This window comes from Rhagoletis zephyria, unplaced genomic scaffold (assembly GCF_001687245.7).
Source record: "Rhagoletis zephyria isolate East Lansing unplaced genomic scaffold, Rhagoletis_zephyria_1.1 Rzeph_scaffold_00202, whole genome shotgun sequence".
NCBI lineage: Eukaryota > Metazoa > Arthropoda > Insecta > Diptera > Tephritidae > Rhagoletis > Rhagoletis zephyria.
In genome coordinates this window covers 303,259-321,262 of record NW_016157286.1, presented here as the reverse complement: position 1 = coordinate 321,262, position 18,004 = coordinate 303,259, and the positions used below count along the sequence as shown (strand labels likewise).

Here is an 18,004-nt window from a genome sequence, read left to right as displayed (position 1 = left end):
TTTTCCAGATTTAGTCGATTTTTTTCGAGTGGATGGTAAGTATATTTTTTTGTTCAGTGGCAACCCTGGTTATAACCGTATTTTAACATGCGATGAAGAAGAACCTCAGTTTATATTGCAAGTTGTTGACTCATATCGCAAAAAATTTCCATCACATTAAAAATCGGCATAATAGTATTTGCGTATTTTATGCACCTTGTATGAGAAAAATAAGTAAGTTCAACTTTAACCAACTTTTGGGTCCATCAAAAATTCCCGGATCGGTGATAAATTTTCCAGTTGGCGTTTTAGGTAAAATAGAAGCCGTTTCAACCCGGCACTCATTGACATTAAGTGATGTTACAAAAATGGCCAGGCTAGAATACATACATATGTATATATGATTTTAGCACTCTATATATATAAGCATATAAATACCTGTTTATCGTTACTTCTGCATCACCGCTTTAAGGTAAATCTTAGTATCCAGCTTAGAGGAAAAAGTTCAAGAAAAACTAGGCATATGTGAATCAAGGCGGATAAGTAGTTTTCACGTTTTATTTCTTATATTATTTGCTATTACATTATGTTGTATATTATTTCTTCAAGAAATTTATACGGTCATATTTATTTCTTCGCAGAGTTTGCGTTGCCATATTCATATTTTACTTAGAAAAAAATTAGAAAAATGGGAATATATACTTTTCTTTGAGAGCTGAGTACTGCCTTAAGTAAATTTGACACAATAATATTTCTTCGTCATTCTTCAGTTTTTTATATAGAGTGCTTTTCTTAAGAGCTGGATACTAAGCGTTATATTACGTTCTCATTGAGCCTTTAACTCGAGTTTAACGTTTCGAGTTTATGAACTACTGTCAAGCGTTCACATTGCGGTGTTTAAGAAACTCGGATATTAATTTGACATTTTTTTTTTGTTTATTTTTTCTTATTCTCATTTAGTCTGTTCCCGTATTACAGGATTTAACACACACACACATTAGCCTAGAATAGCAACCGTTTAGCTATAAAAAAACACGAAATGACGATCGATAGAACTTTTTACGCTAATTTCAACTATATCAAAATTATTTGGTTCATATAAAAACCAAAGCCAACAAAAGAGGTTAAAGTTCAACTTATATATTTCTTATGTGTTTAATATCTCGGAGACTACTAAACCGATTAAAAAATTGTTGATGCTAATTTCAACATAACTTAAATGCCTTTTATGCGACGTATTGCAACTAATTTTATATAAACGCCATTTAAAGAAATATATTTTTATTTTATTTTGTTTTTTAGTATTTCCGGACTAAAATTATAAAACAATCATATAAGTTATATACATACGTGAAAGACAAATTAATTACCGTTATTTTGACGCCATTAGTTTTTTAATAGGTTATGTTCAGAAGATATTACTATTTAAAAAAATCAGAAAATTTAACTTTAACCATTGATATCTTCTTTATACTTTACTTTCGCCAGATAATTTTTGAAAATTTTTTTTTGAAATCAGCACAAAAGTTTCTATCGAGCCACACTTTTTTGCATCGCTAGATTGTTGATATTTTAGACTTACATATGTGTACACAACGACCTCGGACTAATTCAGATTAAATCCTGCAGTACGGGAACAGACTAACTGTCGGCAAGTTGGTTGCAGGTTTGGATTATCAAAGATACAAACCAAATCGGGTGAAAAAGGTTGCATTCGCATAAACTCCAAATAAAAGTAGTGTTTAAAGAGAGTTTAACGAGTTTAACGAAATTTTTGGTATTCCAAAATTCCAAAATTCCAAAATGGCCCATAAACTCGAGTTAATGCCTCAATGAGAACGCTTTATTAGGCAGTAATGATTAAACTCAGTAATACTCAATATAATTTACTTAACAGATATTCAATGCTATGAAAAAAGTGGCACCAAAATTTCGTCATCAGTTTCAAGGCATAGCCGGCGACTGTATGTTACCAGGTTTGGGTCTGAGTCAAGAAGACCGAAAGCTTTTGATCCAGCGTGTTAACATCGTTTTTCACATGGCAGCAACAGTTCGATTTGACGAGAAACTAAAAGTGGCTATGCAAATAAATGTGAAAGCAGCACGGGATATCATGTTACTTTGCAGTGAAATGAAGCAATTGAAAAGTATACTGCATGTGTCCACAGCATATACTCAATGCCCACTACGACAAATTGATGAAAAGTTTTATCCTCCGCCTAGTAATTCCGAAAACCTAATACTACTTACAGAGTGCACACCGGAGAACCTGTTGGAATCAATGACGCCTCTGTAAGTTCGTTCATATTTCGCAGATCTTCAAATAAAATCGCGTGTTTTCTATGCATCTTCCAGACTATTAGGCAAATGGCCAAACACTTACACCTTCACAAAAGCTGTTGCAGAGGACATAATTAAAACCTATGGTAAAAATTTGCCAGTAGGCATGTTTCGACCTGGCATCGGTAAATCTGTTAATAGATTTTGTTTTTTAATCCTAGCATTTCAAACCGGTTTTTTTTATTTAACAGTTATATCTACTTACCGAGATCCTGTTTGCGGTTGGATTGATAACTTTTATGGCCCAACGGGAGCCATTGCCGGTGCTGGCACGGGAGTCATTCGTACATTACGATGTGATCCAAGAGCTGTGGCTAATATGGTGCCGGTGGATTTGTGTGTAAATAGTATTATTGCCGCAACGTGGGACATATCACAAAGACACAAGTAAAAACATTATTCGACCAAATAAGTATATCTGGTTCTAAAGTAATATAGGACTCCTTAGAATAGTGATGATCCCTTTATTCTCTAGGCGCCCTTTAAAGTACTATATACAAATCTTCCCCCCGGGATATGATTTGGTCGGCAGTCACTTGCCCGAGTTAAGCTGTCATATTAACCAAAAGTGCTTTTGTTATAGTAAAGGTTTTGTTCTGGTCTTAATTGGTAATACTTTAAAATTTCATCATCAAAACAAAATCCACGGAAATATCATAATAACACAGACCTCCGAAATTAAAATTTTTTTTCCCTTCCAATAATTGTGTTAATTTTTATATATCATATCTTGTATGTTGTATGTTGTATGTCTTTCTTGCGCGTCGAAATTTATTTTTATTAATGACATGCATATTTTAAAGTTTTTAGCAATTTGCATGAAAATTCAAAAATTAATTAATATAAAATTAACTTTTTGTTCAAAAAAACTAACAGTATTAGTTAAAAGAAATCCTTAAAGAGACTAAGGAAATCAGATAAGTGTTTGCAATTTCGTTGTTAATAATAATAATAATAATTAGTGTTTGGCCGAGCTTCTCCTCCGATTTGTGGCGTGCGCCTTGATGTTGTCACACAAAGGGGAGGGACCTACAGTTTTACGCCGCCTCCGAATGCCGATTATATTTTTATGAGAAGCTGTTTTTCGTGGCAGAAATACGCTCGGAGATTTGCCATTGACTGCCGAGGGGGTGATCACTATTAGAAAAAAACCATTTGTGCTCTTTTATTTTGTGATCTTGAACCGGGCTTGATAGATAGATAGTTAGTTAGGTATAGTACTGCGACGGGTAGGCCTATTATGCCCTTAGCTCATCACAACACGTCGACCAGCCCCAGAGACTCTAAAAAATTCATAATAAATACCGGGGAAAGTGAGTGTATGTGCCCCTCTCTTGGCCACAGGTACCCTATACTCCTATTTCTCCTGCGTGAAACGGCCTCACACTCCATAAGAAGGTGTAAAATAGTCTCCTTGGCCGCATCGCAGAAGCAACACAGGTCACTGGACCAAATTACCAGTTTATATAGGTGCACTCTAAGCCTGCAATGGCTCGTCAAAAACCTTCTCATTATTCTTAGTTTCTCCTTACGTAGACCCATAGTGTTACGTAGATCCATAGTGTTATGCCAGTGCAGTTCTCTTAGTTTGGTATTTTCTTTATGAGCATTTCCTTTACGCCGTAAAGTTTACGGTGTTGTGTCCCACTGCAAAGAAGGGCTCAGGTCCTATCGGGGTCGAGGCAGCGGCCATTTTGGCCAGATGATCAGCTTCCTCATTACCTGCGACCCCCCAGAGCATTAAGCCTCTCTACACACTCCAAAATCAAGGAGGATTAGATCTCGAATGATGAGGGAGCCATAAGTGCCGCCTGACTATCGCTTAGTATGAGTACCCTTTCGTTCCTATAATTTCTGCGAATGTTAATCTCAGCAAACATACTAATGGCGTAGACCTCCGCTTGAAAGATGCTAGGGATGGTTCCCAGGGGCACCGAAAGCTTCAGCCTAGGGCCGTACACGCCACCTCCAATTCCTTCCGGTGCTTTAGAGCCATCAGTGTACCACTGTAGTGTGGGCGTCTGTATTTGACTCTTCATAATGCAGGTACACCAGGTCGCCTTGTTGTAGGTGTGGGTCTTGAAGTTTCTTTTAAGACCGCCTCCCTGTTAATGCCGCCCCTGGGGAACAAAGCTAGGGGGAGCTGGGTGCCTATCTTGTCGCTGTTCCTAGATAATAATTAGCTTGCCTTTGCCGAATCCCTCCATCTGAGGATCCTCGGAGAGCACCCCAAGATTTTCCCGCAAGACATTTACACACCATCATCGCTGTCGTAGCCGCATCAACATGTGTCCTCCACAGCTGCTTGGAGTCCTGGGTAAGCCCCATATACTTAACCTCTGTTTTTTTCCTGTGGTCTCTCCACGCTAACTGCGCTTTGAGATATGTATTATTTTCTCAATTCATATAACAATGTTGCGCTACTTACTAAAATATTTTAACAAGTTAAGTTCAAACCTTTAAAATAACACTGCCTGCGAATGGATAAAGGCTAAAAAAATGTAAATATTTTCTATTGGTTACATGTAATACAAACAAAAGTGAGAAACAGTATTATTCATTTAATTCTTTGAGCGTACTTATAATAAGTGTTACAAATGTTTTAAATGAGACGATAAAGTTTTGTTGTTTAGCAATTTCTTGTAAATTATAGGCTGGCGTTTGATGCTCGTCACAAAGCATAGTATGGCTTAAACGGGCTCTAGCGTATCCGGGGCATTCCTGAACCAAATTACTGAGCGTCTGTTGCTGTCGCCAGTAAGAAATTACGTCATTGCAAAAGAAACTCCGAAAAGTTGCGTCTAAACTTTAGCATCCTCCGAAGATTGGAGGAAAGTCGTAGTTGTTGATCCATTTGACGCATTAAAATATTCTTGTTGCCAAGCTGCTGCCGTTTCTAAATGTATTTGACTTTTAACGGAACAAATAGCGCATTGAGTGAATGCCATATCATCTGGCGAGGCTGCCGCTTTTTTGAAGTAGCTGTCAGCTATTTCATTGCCTTCTATTGCAACGTGCGCTTAAATCTAGTAAAAATGTATGGAGTGTGTCAGTCGAAGTTGAAATGGACGTTCGTGGATAGATGCTATGGGGGCATGGTATTGCTACGATCTTTTATTTCTTCGAGGCAAGATTGACTGTCGCAAAAGATTTGTAGCTTTAATTCGTCAGGATTTGTTTGGGTCCATGCTAAAGCGCAGTCTGTTTCGAAAACTTCCGCTTGAAATACTGTACAAAAACGATGTAGCTTGAACTTTCGTCCTCCCATCGTCCATCACGGTGATGTATGACAAATGCAGCACCGCACTCCCCAGCTTCCTGTTTGCTGCTATCTGCATATATTTGTATGGCATTATGGTCGAGAACGTTACTTGTTTCATCCTGAGTTTTCACAGTGCCATACTTGATTGTTTGGCGAGAGGCAGGATGCAGCTGCTGGATGGAAATATCCTCTGAAGGTATTTTGAAGGTTTCGGACATCTTGATTTTATCTATTCTCAAAGTTTCTTCTACTTTGAGATGTAATGGAACAAAGTTTGCCAGGGCTAGTGCTGAAGTAATCGAGATGATGTGGAATGCCCTGATTGCTTAGACTGTAAAGCTTCTTTTAAATGCCCTTAGCATCCGACAGACATTGTAATACTTTGTAGCTCTTCCCCAAATTGCAGCAGTTTATATGACAGTTGGCTAAACGACCTGCCTATAAAGTATAGCAACATTTTCAGAATGTATGCCCCATGTAGGTCGCACAAATATGCAGCGATCTTTAAATGTACCCTGAACTTTGTCGATGACGTATCGTGCATGTTTGCTGAACCTGAGGTGATTATCGATGATGACGCCAACTTTCATCTCCTCAACAAAACTCAAATTAGCGCCATTAATCGTAGTTTCTGCTAGTTTTGCTTTCTCGTAAAAGCCATAACTTTTGTTTTTGCTTCACCAAAAGCTATTTTAACGTCGATTCCCCATTGATGTATTCAGGGCCGGATTAAGAATGTGGGGTTATAAAGTCTCAATCTCAAACTATTCTTTCAGAAAAAAAAGTATAGTTTGCAGTAGATAATTATAAGGTTAGAGAATAAGATGACGCATTGAATAAAGTAACAAGGGAATAAGTACTTCAAATTTAATACATGTTCACAGTATATTACACTAAAAAAGGATACTCCTTTACTGAAACTACTCTTTCCGTGATTTTTTTGCTGCAAATACAGCAATGATATCATCGAAACTTAGTTCGCGCAGTATATCTCTTTCGGAGCTCAAGAGAACCAAATGCACAAGTCGGTTTTCACCCATACATGTTCGAAGTCGACTTTTGATTAATTTCATCTTGAAGAAAGATCTTTCACTCGTGCAATTTTAGATTTAATGGAGTTTCGCGAAATCTGTAGTGAAACAAGATATGAAAATTGTTTCAGGTATATGAAAAAGGTTATAGAATTTATTCCCCAAATTTTGAAAATATTATAGTGCACTTGTGAAATATATCATATATATAAGACTTTAACTGATAACATTTCATCTATTTTTAATGTGATTGTGGGCAAGAAGTCAATTTCATTAAATCTGAGCGAAATATAAACATTATATGAGTAGTACATTACATAGGAAGATTCGGAATATAAACTAAGTTGATTGCAAAATAAAATGAATTAGGATCAATTATTATTAGGTATGAGATGGAAAAAGATCAATTGTTTGAACAAAGAAAAGTGTACGAGTTCGTATTGCATAAGAAAGTGTATAAATATATATTATGTGTTCTAAAAATGTTGTTGTTGTTGTTGTTATACAAATAGAAGGTTTCAAAAGGGCTCCGATTGCGTAGCCTAAGCTTCGCACAATAAACTTCAAGTTTAAAAAAATTATAGAATTGGATAAGTGCTTCACAAGTTGCGATTACATCGCAGAGTGTTCACCTTCTATTATTTTATTAAAATATCTACATTTCAGAGAAATTCTTTAAACCATTATTTTCTATTTTTTTATCATTTCAATTTTTTTTTACATTTTTTATATTTTTATATACATATTCATTTCATCTTGTGGGGGCCCTCCAAATGTGGGGGCCCCAGGCCGCGGCCCCGTCGGCCCTGCTGTTAATCCGAGCTTGGATGTATTAGCTGCAATGAAGTATTAGTGTTTCTTTCAAGCTCTTCTACAGATTTAGCACTTACAATAAGAAGGACATCGTCTGCGAATGCTTGAGTAACGTAATCGTTGGGCAAAGGCAATTTCAACAGATCGTCTAAAACAGTGATTCTCAAAGTGGCCCAGGGGTCCTCGACGGGGGTCTACGTTGGCGTTAAAAAAAATATGGGGGTCCACGAGTTGTAAGTGGGGGTCCACGAAAATTCATCTGGTTTCGATAGCAAAGAACCAAAATGGTTGCTTGATAGCCTATTTATTTATCTTTAATTATTTTGAGTGGTGTAAAGGGCTCTTGACGCCCTGGTAAACTTACCGTAACTTTGTGTCATCACAGAAGCCTTAAAGGCCACCTGCCGACTAAAAAGAAACGGATATTAGTATAACACTGAGTGAGGCGATACGGAAATTGGCGGTGGCAGATATTTGAACACTTGTGTCTTTTCAATGCTACAGGATAGTACGCCACCATAACCTTTGTTGAAGAGATTCTAGAGAGAGAAAGTTCCCTAAGGGGGAATGCTGGTTTAATTCCAGCACTGATCCCGCCCTCGTACATTGTCGAATCTTCACTGATGGCTCCAAAACTGACTCAGGGTTAGGATCCGGAGTATTTTTCCAAGTTAATGGGGATAAGCTTCACTTTTTCTCTTAGGGAATATGCTTCAGTCTTCCAGGCTGAGGTATTTGCAACCCCCCAAAGCCATAGACTACGTGGTGGAAAATAGGTGGAGGGGAAGGAGTTTACGTGTCTACAGGTACAGCCAAGGTGCATTTAAGGCATTTACCAGCCCTCTATTTAATTACTTCCAAACTAGTTCGGCAATGCAAGTCTCGACTAAATTATTTTGGTAAAGATAACGAACGAGCCTGCTTTACTCTGGGTGCCGGGCAACTCGGGAGTGCATGGAAATGAGACATCCGACCTTTTGGCCACAGTTGGCCCAGACCAGGCATTCCTCGTTCCGCAACCAGTTATAGCACTCCCCACTTCGACCATCGAAGCCACCCTCACAAACTGGGTGGATACTTCGCTCAGCAATGACTGGGAGCCATCGAGTGGATGCAGGTGGGCAAAACTCATGTTGCCTTCAATCTCAGAAGGTATATCTTTTTTCCTCGCACTGATAAGACGGGACTCCTGACTGGTCACTTCACGTGGCGCAAACACCTGACTGTGATAGGCATGATTGACAACTCCATTCGCCCATCCTGCTTTGAAGAGCTTCTTGCTTGCTTGTTTATTTATCATCGATTTGTCTAGATTGTCTTTTCTTTTTGGTCAGTCTCTTGTTTTGTTGTTTCAAGTTTTGTGCGAGTGGCGAATATTTTTCGCATCACTTCTAAACTCTTACAGGTCTATTCTGCCCGTTACCGAAGATTTTGTAACCGGAACATTTTATTACCAAAAAATGTTACCAGTTCTTGTCACCGCGATTCTAGGAACGTTGGTAATGCAGTTAAAATATTCAGCAATTCAGCTATGAAGAATTGTGCAAATTCTGGCATTGCATATTTCACGAGGTAATACTTTGTTACCAGCTTATGAGATGGTAACAAAATTTACCGGTTACAAGAGTACACAGAATGCGAAAAGGGTTTAAAAATTTACAGACACTTTAATTACCGGTTACAAACTTTTTATTACCAGCGCAGAATAGAACTGTTAGTGATAAAATTAAAATTATGCCATCAACACAAATAACCTATTTGACAATTACATCACATGCAAATTCATGAGTGAGCCGAATATTTGAGGAGTTTATTTAGTGCTCTTAAAAAATATAACTCCTCAGAGCGAAATAAACCTTTCATGGCTTTACGAGCTGTGATTATATTTTAATAAATAGAACACAAGAAAATATTTTATTTTTATTTTTGCCACTCCGAATTTAGTTTTGGGACTCACCCGCGATGTAAAATTATATCGTTAGATTTAATCTTCATATTTTTTGATGAGCTTTGGGAATATGTTAGAAATGAGCATCAGGGGTCCACCGAAAGCAGTTAAGTTTTGAAAGGGGTCTACAAGAAAAATAAGTTGGGGAACCTCTGGTCTAGAATGATATTCCAGAAAGTTGGTCCGCACACAGAGGCTTGGATGCATCCTTTGGTCATACTTTTTTATGCAGTAGCAGGGACGCGACGTTTCGCATATGCATTGACTCTTTTGCTGCTTTTTTCTTTGAGTCAACTCTATAGCATTAGTACACCGTGGATGTTTGTTCTTTGAATCCAAATTGATTCGATGACCACAGATCATGTGTTTCCGCAAAATATATGAATCGTTTAATAAAAAGTTTTTCCAACAGCTTGCCAAATACGGGAAGCAGTCCAATAGGTCGATATGATGATAGATAATTCATGTCAGATTTATTTGCTTTGGGAATAATCTTGACGTAAGCCTTTTTCCGAATTTTTGGAAAGTAACCAATTTTAAAACAAGCGTTATAAAGCCCAGTAAAGAAGGTTCAATTCTTCTGCTTCTTCTTTGGCGCTGTAACCGCCCATGCGATTTTGGCCGAGTTCAGCAAAGCACGCCAGTCGATTCTCCTCTGTGCCAGCTGACGCCAATTGGAAACGCCAAGTGAAGCCAAGTCCTTCTCCACCTGATCTTTCCATCGCAGTGGAGGCCTCCCTCTTCCTCTGCTACCACCAGCGGGTTCCGAGTTGAATACTTTCAGAGCTGGAGCGTCGGTGTCCATTCGAACGACATGACCAAGGCAACGGAGCCGCTGTATTTTAATTCGCTGCACTATGTCCATGTCATTGTAAAGCTCATACAGCTCATCGTTCCATCGTCGGTACTCGCCGTCGCCAACGCGTAAAGGCCCGTAAGTCTTCTGCAAAATCTTTCTATCAAACACTCCAAGAGCCGCCTCATCGGATGTTGTCATTGTCCACGCTTCTGCGCCATATACCAGCACGGGCATGATGAGTGACTTATAGAGCGTGGTTTTCGTACGTCGAGAGAGGACTTTACTCCTGAATTGCCTTCTCAGTCCAAAGTAGGACTTGTTAAGGAGGGTTAAATTGCTTTTTGCAAACGCCAGGCATATATCGGGCGTTAGATGATCAGGTCCAGGCGCCCTGTTTTGGCTCATAGCGTTGAGAGCTTCCAAAACTTCGTCCTCAGTAAACACCACATCATTATCAGTATCTAAGAGATTTTTCAAATTCTCACGCAAAGAATGGTGGTGTGACGTGGTATCATCGAAGTCATCCGGGTAAAGTGTTTAAATAAAGCGTCTGCAGTCTCATTACTACTTTTAGTGAAGGTTTCTGAGTACCGAAGTGTGGTAGGTGGACGTTGAGAGGGTGCCTCTTTAATAATGACTGCCCTTCATAATATCCACAAGATGCGGGAGTCAGATCTCTATGCCCTGCTCCAGCCAAACTGAACAGACGCCATCCACCCCCAGGGCCTTGTTCCGTTCGAAGGAGTCCAAGGCCCACCGTACTGTTTGCCGGTTTATAAGGCTTCCAGCCAGCTTCTAGTCGAATGAGGATAGCCTGAACGCACGGAACAACGTAGGAATCGCGGCCGCAAAGTGAGTGGGTGCTTCCACCCTTTTGGGACCTCGCCCATGATGCCATCCTGAAGTCTGGTTGGGTCCTCAAGGCATGGGGCAGCAGCAGGATAATCACGGGGCATCACAGCCACCCGGCTGCCTTTAAGAACATTAGAATTGCTGGGCTGCTGAGTGGTTCCTTCCTGTGGCCGGCCCTGGCCCGCAGACCCTCCAGACTCTGTCGGAGGGGGTGGACCCCCGTTTCCATTTGGGGGACGGTGGCTCTGGTGGTGTAACCTTAAAGCTGGTTCGTTTCGCTGAAACTGTAAAAGTTGCTGTTCGGGCACCTGTGGTTTCCCTGCTTCTCCGCCACTTGGCGGGCGCGGGTCTCTGCTGCTGTTGCCCGCTTCTCTGCTTTTCAGTCTCTGTTGCTGTTGCTCGCTTCTCTGCTTTTCAGCAGGCGCGGGTAGTTCACCATTTTTACTTCTCTGCTGCTTACCAGCGTTTGCAGCTCTGTTACCTCTGCGTTTGCGCTCTTCGTGCTCACGTTTCCTCACGCTCCACCCCACTCGATGGTGGTCATCAAGGGCTCCCGGTTGACCGGAGGTTCTTGTACCTGCCACCCTGACTCATGCGACGCTGATGAGGTCTGATTGCTTGCTTGAACGGTGCCTTCTGCTGAAGCGATGCCGGCCCTTGGACCGGCACCGACTGTCGGAGCGGTCACGACTCCCGGAGCGACGCCGACCAACAGTTCGATGGCTGCTTGCGGAGCGGTGCCTATTCTTAGGGGATAATGCTTCTGCTCCCTTAAGGCCTTCCGATCGATGCTGCGCCCGATCCACGCCGCCACTGCTGGTACTTGCCTTCTCTTCTTCTCTGACATATTCAACGAAGAGGGCAGCCTCTTCCTCGGTTAGGCTTTCAAGGAATCTACCCCTGTTCCTGGTGCACTTACCACCGCCCAGCATGTTACTGCCATGCATGGCCGTTTTTGCGCCACTGTTGTTGATGTTTTCGCAGCTGTTGTAACTGTTGTAGTTGCTGTCTTCGCGGTTGTTTTGGTGTTTGTTTTTGATGTTTTTGTTGTTCTTTTTTGTTGTTTAGTTATGGTAAGTCTAAATAATGGAAGAGGGTCTCATCTGGTCCGCCGCGCCAGCGCTCCATGTCGCGATAAGGCCACCGTTACTCCTCGATGCGGGCCTGCGCCGTTATAATACAACCGGTTTATTCCCTCCTGACTGCAAACCGTCCAATGGGCATGGTGTCGCGTCATACCCTGGCTTAAGAGGTGGCAGTTCTTGGTCACCGTTTGCAGGCAGCCCCAATCTGGAGAAAAGGCAGCGCATAAGGGACGAGCGCGTCAAGGTTACCCCAGACCAAAGAGGGCTGATCGGCGATTCAGCTAAGCCCCGCACCAACGACAAGGTGCCTGCCCTAGCGAGGGGAACCCAGGCCCTGCGGAGGGGTAGCGCAAACCACTATACCACAGCGGCCGCTAGTAATAAGCGGTAAGAATAATGGTCTGATTGTGGCAACTTAACGTAACTTACTGGCTCTTACTTATAAATTATCTTGAATGGATGTTGGTTATAATTGAACAGCCGTAACTTAATGCCACGTCGAAATCTGTTTCATTTTGATTTTTAAGTTCCGTTTAGTTAAGTTAAGTTGGCAAAATCAGGCTTTAAGAAAAATTATAAGAGTAATTTTCTCGGAAAATTTTCGTGATGGAAATTTTATTTTATTTTTTGGTTGCGTAGTACCTAATACCTACCCAAATTTCTTAGTTTTTAAGGGAGAACCACACAGGCCTGTGTATTGAGAGACCTCATGATATTCTTATCTTAGAATTTTAAAAGATTTTAAAAATTTAATTAATACTTAAAAACACAACAGTACTTGTTAAACCTATCCCTAAAGCGACTAAGTAGATCAAAGAAACTTATGTAATTTCGCAGTTACCGCTGGTAATTCGCGGTGACATAATGAAAACTGATAAACTAATTTTCTCAGAAAATTTACGTGATGGAATTTTTGTATAATTTTTTTGTAGCTACTATCTAAATTACTAACTTTTTTTTTAAGGGGAAAATCATCGCAGGCCTGTGGTATTAAAAGTTTCCAGAATATTTACACTGAAAAAATATACTTTTTCAAAAAAAATCTCAGGATCAATTTTACATTTTTAAACCTCACTACTCATGCTAAAGTTCCAACTTGAATGAAACCCGAGGTCCCGTTGAGAAGTTTATACCCGCGTAGGAATATACGGATGGATAAGTCAACGGAAAGGCCACGTATAGTTATATCATATATAGCTATATAGCATACAGGGAGAAAGGCCAGGTCATAATAGTTATCAGAAAAATAAAAAAAGCTATGTCTTGTATTATTTAAATTATAGGTGTTCAAAAAAAAACCTAAAAATCGAAACCCTGTGATGGTTTTTTTTAATATCGTTACTACACTTTTCTACTTTTTCTCAATTTTATTTTTATTATTTAATTCTGAGTAGTGCTTTTGTAAATTGTCGTCTAAAATTTATAGCAAACTGATCTAGCTTGGAAGAAAAATACAGTGAAAGCTCCCATAAGCGGACACCGATGGTCACTTACTTTTTGTCCGCCTATGGGGATATCCGATTATGGGAATTTCGGAAAAAATTATTTTAACATTCGAGTTTAAGAAAATTAAATTACGGGTTCCTAAATTAAAATAATACGTATCCTTCACTAGATAAAAGCAGATTGAATGGTAAATAAACTCTAATTTATGGCGTTATGGCTTATTAGAGCCTCGCATCCGCTCATGGGAGATTTCTTTTCATAACTAGACATATTTGAGTGTCCGCGTCCGTTTATCGGAAAGTCCGTGTATGGGAGAGCATTTTGTATGGAAAGAAACCAAAAATTGTTCGTTCCCAAGAATGTGTCCGCTTATAGGAGGTGTCCGCTTATGAGAGCGTCCGTCTATAAGAGCTTTAACTGTACATATTTTGCCTAAAAAAATTTTAATTTAATGCTTCGTCCAATTTTAACTGACTGACATGAAAAAAAGTGTACCTATTACACTAGTTTGGTAAGTAACTTTGAAAGTTGGCGTATTTAAAAGGATTTCAAAATGGTATGACAATGATTGAACGACGATTTTTGTTCAACGTAATTTTTTTTAAACTACACAAGTACTTTCGGGTATGCAGTTTCATAGTCTATTCAATTTTAGTATAATAAAGTGGAAGTATGAAATGGCTCAAAATCGCGTTAATTTTTGGGAACTTTTTTCGTTGAAGGCGTTACACTTTTTCTTCTTCATATGTAAAGCATACTCAAATTTTTTTGTACACACAATTACAATACGTATTAAGAAAATGCAAAAAAAAAAATGTTAAAAATCAACGCGAATTCCTAGCCCCATTAAACTTGCACTTTGTTATACTAAAATTGAATGGACTATAAATTGCATATTCGAAAGTTTTCTAAAAATTCTGACAACAAAGTTTCAAATTTTAATGAGAATGTTTTGCAGAAAATTTGAAACTTTGATTTTATAGTTTTGGAGGTTGAATTGACTATATTTTTATAAAAAAGCCAAAATCTTACAAAAGGTTATTAATATGTTAAAATTTGCAATATGTCGCGCTGATATTTTCGGTAAAAATGATGCACATACGAGTACATATATATAACATAGAAGAAATATGTTGTACTAATCTGTGATTAAATACATTTATTAAAGTATAGAGTATGCAGAAATTAAAGGGTATATAAAAAAGGTTCTTTCTAGTGAGTGTACTCTTGTACTCTTCATAAAAGAAAGAATGCATATAAGGAAGGGTTTCCGTGAACTTCTTGGTTTCTAATATGCAATAAGTATTGTATATATATTTTATAAAGGAAATGATACCTATCGACGATTTTTAATTAATTGACACATTGACCTGCATTTAGGCACATTTTTTCGGACTGTCGTGTATTGTTAGTGCTCGGGAACGTTGTGAGAAAATGAACACAAACTTTACGTAGTTGTTGTAAGTACGGTATTTACTATTTATGCATCCTTTCCAAGTTTCAGAACCCAGCATAATTAGAGGTTAGGTATTAGGTTTTAGAGATATGTATATGGGTTTTCAAATTTTAGTCTGTATGTCAGATGCCAGGCCCCATATGTAACGGGATTAACATTTCTGGATTAGAGGAAGTTATATCCTTTCAATCGGTGTACATATGTTTCATTGAAATCGAGCGAACGGTGCCCTCATAAAAGCCGGTTTTTTTTTTTTGTGGCGTATTTATATATAGATAGACTAAGAAAAACTAAATGCAAATAATACATAGGTTGCCTAATATTTAACCAAATAGAAGTTTTAAATTAATTGAGAAGTGTCAGCGCTTGTATCTTTTGTTTTATACTCAAGCCGATAAAATTTATTATATCTAACCTCTTTTTGGTAGTTTTGTCTAAATTAATGATCTGTATATATTTGCACTCACCAAATATTCTATACATGGTAGAGCCATCGGTAGCTTTGCACTTCTAATAAAAAACATAATAACCCTCAACAATCAAATAACAACGAGTTAGTTTCTTTGTAAACAAGCGGCAAATGAACGCTCAACTCCGGTAAAATTTCTTTTTAGTTACTTAAGCAAACGTGTTGGCAAGAAACATGTGATTAGTTTTATTTATACCAAAAACCAATGAAAATGAGTAATATTGAAAGGTATTTGCGTAATATATGTATGTATGTATATACTTATTTAAAATTTTTACTATATATATATATATATATATATGTACATATTTTTATTATATAGTAGTATGCACGACTTGCAGCCTCACAGCTACACCTGCGTACTAAAACCTCTCCAATAACCACTCTCCCCGCGGCATTGCCATTTAAGGTATTACCTCACGGGGCTGGTTGGCCAGCAGGCTCGCTACGTTATTTAACCGGTTCTAGCTTGTTCAGATCGCCTTAGATCTTTAAGAATTCCAGAGATATGTGCGCACATTTTATGCCAGTTCTCTGCTGATTCTAACATGTAGTCTACAATGTTGCTACCCTGTAGTATATTTCGGGTTTCAGGGGCATAGCGAGGGCAAAAGAATACTATGTGTTCCGCGTTTTCAGCAAGGCCTGTGCAAGTCGGACAGTGTGGGGAATCTCCATGCCCAAATCTTTTTAGATACTCTCGGTAGGGGCCATGTCCCGAAAGAAACTGTGTCAAGTAGTAGTTTAAATCTCCGTGGGCTCTTTCCAGCCAGTTTTTAATGCATGGAATAAGCTTATGAGTCCACCTACCCTTTTCCGATTCATCCCAACGCTTTTGCCAGATCTCCATAGAGCGACATCTTTCCTGCTCTATAACTTCTTTTCGGTTTAAACTGGTACTTCCCGCAGATACCCGCTTATACACTCTTTGCATCTCGTTTGCCAGGATATCTACGGGAATCAGTCCGGCAATTACGAAGGATGCTTCGTCAGATATGGTTCGGAATCCACAAATAGTCCTTAGTGCGCTTAGGCGATACACAGATGTGAGTATCTTCGCATGATATTTTAGGCTCATTGCTTCAGCCCAAATTGGAGCACCGTAGAGTAAGACTGAGCTGACCACTCTACTAAGCAATACCCTTCTACTATGTTTGGGACCGCCGATATTTGGCATCATTCTAGATAAGCATGCCTGTAAATTCGATGCTTTCTTTGCTGCATACTCCAGGTGGACCTTAAAGTTTAAACGGCCATCAATCATTACCCCCAAATATTTGATTGCGGGCTTTGATATTATAGTTTCTGATCCAACACTGAGTCTTATTGTCACTATGGCCTTTCTGCTACTTATCAATACTGCCTCTGTTTTGTGATCAGCGAGTTCTAGATATCTTGATGATAGCCATGCCTTCACTCTCTTTATAGCTTCGCTGGCTTTCCTTTCAATATCCTGTATATGCTTCGCTACTATTACTACAGCTATGTCGTCTGCGAATCCTATTATTTTTGCCCGAGGAGGCAAATCGATGCATAGATAGAACCTCGTCACATTAAGTTCCACAGGAGAGGCCCGAGAACGGATCCTTGGGGTACCCCCGCGGAAACACTGTACGCCTCTATTCCTCTGTCGCTCCGGTACTTTAGTTCCCGTTCGGAGAGATAGCACCTAATTATTCTGATAATGTAATTCGGGGCCTCCATTTTGATTAGGGTTTCCATTATGTGCTGCCAGCTCGCAGTGTTAAATGCGTTTTTCACATCTAGCGTTATAACAGCACAGTATTCCTTTTTGCCTCCACGCCACCTTTTCCCTTCGATGGCCTCTTTGGCTATGTCAACCACTGATTTAACAGCATCTATTGTTGAACGAGATTTCCTGAAGCCAAACTGGTGTGGCGACAGAAAGCGTCTCTCTTCTGCGATCGATGTAAGCCTGTTGCAAATAATTTTTTCGAGGATTTTTCCCAGTGTGTCCAATAGGCATATGGGCCGATAGGACGAGGGTTCCCCAGATTGCTTATTTCCCTTTGGTATTAGGACTAGGTTTTGGACCTTCCATCTTTTCGGGAAAATGCCCTCATTAAGACAAGTCTGAAACACATTTACAAATAAATCTGGCCTCATTTTAATTGCAGCTTTTAAAGCCTTGTTGGGTATTCCGTCTGGCCCAGGGGCTTTTCCGTCTTGGATCTTCTTGCATGCGGACTCTAATTCGTTAACCGTAATAACTGGGACATCAACAATTTCGTATCGTGTACAGTTTGGTACGACTTCTTCCCTTTGTGGAAATAGAGTCGTTATTATATCGCGCAGCCTTTCTGGGCACGTGATACTCGGTGCTTTCTTGCCCTTAGTTTTTGCCATTACTACTCTATAGGCCGTGCCCCATGGGTTTACATCCGCTTCTTCGCATATTTTCTTAAAGCTTCCCCGTTTGCTTACTTTTATGGCGTTTTTTAAGCTCTTCCTCGCCGTTCTTAGAGATTGTAGGTTTTCGTTCAAGTCTGGCCTCCCTCTGCTA

The 18,004-nt window shown here is 39.5% G+C and overlaps 1 protein-coding gene across 1 annotated transcript in view; it reads left to right on the top strand.

Moving 5' to 3' along the window:
- The window catches only part of LOC108358077 (putative fatty acyl-CoA reductase CG5065), a 148,554-nt gene that overhangs the window by 65,313 nt on the left and 65,237 nt on the right, over positions 1-18,004 (top strand). The window contains exons 3-5 of the mRNA XM_017609216.1: positions 1,877-2,271; positions 2,335-2,444; positions 2,511-2,706. Coding sequence (XP_017464705.1) covers positions 1,877-2,271; positions 2,335-2,444; positions 2,511-2,706 — 701 coding nt within the window. The remainder of the gene's footprint in view (positions 1-1,876; positions 2,272-2,334; positions 2,445-2,510; positions 2,707-18,004) is intronic.